The sequence below is a fragment of the Ceratina calcarata genome, unplaced genomic scaffold (genome assembly GCF_001652005.2).
Source record: "Ceratina calcarata isolate Rehan_Ccalc_2016 unplaced genomic scaffold, ASM165200v1 scaffold143, whole genome shotgun sequence".
Taxonomy (NCBI): domain Eukaryota; kingdom Metazoa; phylum Arthropoda; class Insecta; order Hymenoptera; family Apidae; genus Ceratina; species Ceratina calcarata.
Genome location: NW_017135443.1, coordinates 30,785 through 32,510, shown reverse-complemented (window position 1 = coordinate 32,510; position 1,726 = coordinate 30,785). Strand labels below are relative to the sequence as shown.

General features: G+C 31.6%; 1 protein-coding gene across 1 annotated transcript; it reads left to right on the top strand.

Annotated features, from left to right (window-relative positions):
* Positions 1 to 66: 66 nt before the first annotated feature.
* On the top strand, positions 67 to 1,725 carry Usp12-46 (Ubiquitin-specific protease 12/46; the record flags this gene model as incomplete). The annotated part of the gene is made up of 7 exons (XM_026818548.1): positions 67 to 165; positions 246 to 462; positions 572 to 652; positions 885 to 1,177; positions 1,252 to 1,389; positions 1,463 to 1,606; positions 1,690 to 1,725. Coding segments are annotated over 7 exons (1,008 nt in total), but the record flags the coding sequence as incomplete, so codon positions are not given.
* Between the last annotated feature and the right edge of the window lies 1 nt (position 1,726).

Below are 1,726 nucleotides of genomic sequence, written 5' to 3'. Positions count from 1 at the left end.
TTTTCCAAATTAAATTAATATGAAAAAAGTTAAAAATTTCATATTAATTAAAACTGTTATATTTATTTATTATTATTATTACAGGGTGCAAATATATCACAACTAGAAAGAGATATAGGCTCTGATCAATTTCCTCCTAATGAACATTATTTTGGATTAGTTAATGTAAGTACACATCTTGATACAACAGTAAACATTTCATCTATCTAAAATAATAATACTAACGTTTGCGTATGTTCTTATAGTTTGGAAACACGTGTTATAGTAATTCTGTATTGCAAGCTTTATACTTTTGTCGTCCATTTAGAGAAAAGGTTCTAGAATATAAAGCTAGAAATAAAAGAACCAAGGAAACGTTATTAACATGTCTGGCAGACTTATTTTATAGTATTGCGACTCAAAAAAAGAAAGTTGGCTCTATAGCACCAAAAAAGTTTATTGCCAGGTTAAGGAAAGAAAAAGGTTAATATTAAATAATTATTAATAGTCTTGTACTTGACTAACCGTGAGAATGTATATTATAAAGTTGTTTGAGTCATTTGTATAATGTATGTATATAATCTTTTGACAGAGGAATTTGATAATTATATGCAACAAGATGCACACGAATTTCTAAACTTCTTAATAAATCACATAAATGAGATTATTTTGGGTATGTACATACATACATGTACGTAAAAATATGTGTCTATATTGACGCTTCCTATTTATTAGATCGTATCTCAGCGAACCTATGCAATATAATCGTATTGTATGGATATTTCAACACGGTTATAATTCAAACTAGTCAATACAGTATATTGTGTAATTCCGCAGAAATACGATGTTATGAATAGCGAGCGTCGACATATTGAAGAAAATTAATTCTCTGCATTTCGTTCTAGCTGAAAGAAGCCAAAGTAAACCAGCAGGTGGAAAATGTGGTGCAGGAGATGCTGGTTCGCCACCTGAACCTACATGGGTACATGAAATATTTCAAGGAATCCTGACATCAGAAACACGCTGCCTTAATTGTGAGACTGTATCTAGTAAGGACGAGGATTTTTTTGATTTACAAGTTGATATTGATCAAAATACATCAATTACACACTGCCTCAGATGTTTTTCGAATACTGAGACGCTTTGTAGTGATAACAAATTCAAATGTGATCACTGCAGCAGCTATCAAGAGGCTCAGGTATTCTTATCTGGACATCTTGACGTCATGTAACTTGGAACAAAATCTAGTAATACGTTTCTTCTTCATTCTAGAAACGAATGAGAGTTAAAAAACTACCGATGATACTGGCATTGCATCTAAAAAGATTTAAATACGTGGAGCAATACAATCGTCACATCAAAGTTTCACACAGGGTAGTCTTTCCGTTAGAGCTTCGACTCTTTAATACCGTAAGTACATCAGATTCACGTTAAAATACATGTACCTAATAATACAAGTATCTACGAATGTAATAATTTACAGAGTGACGATGCTGTGAATCCAGATCGATTGTATGATTTAGTCGCGGTTGTAATACACTGTGGAAGTGGGCCTAATCGGGGACATTATATTTCCATAGTTAAAAGTCACGGATTTTGGTTGCTCTTCGATGATGATATGGTTGATGTAAGTGTCACGAAGAAAATTCAATGTTTATTTATTTTTCTGTTTATAAATATCTATAAATGTATATAAAATCTCAATTTTAGAAAATTGATGCATCTACAATAGAGGATTTTTATGGAC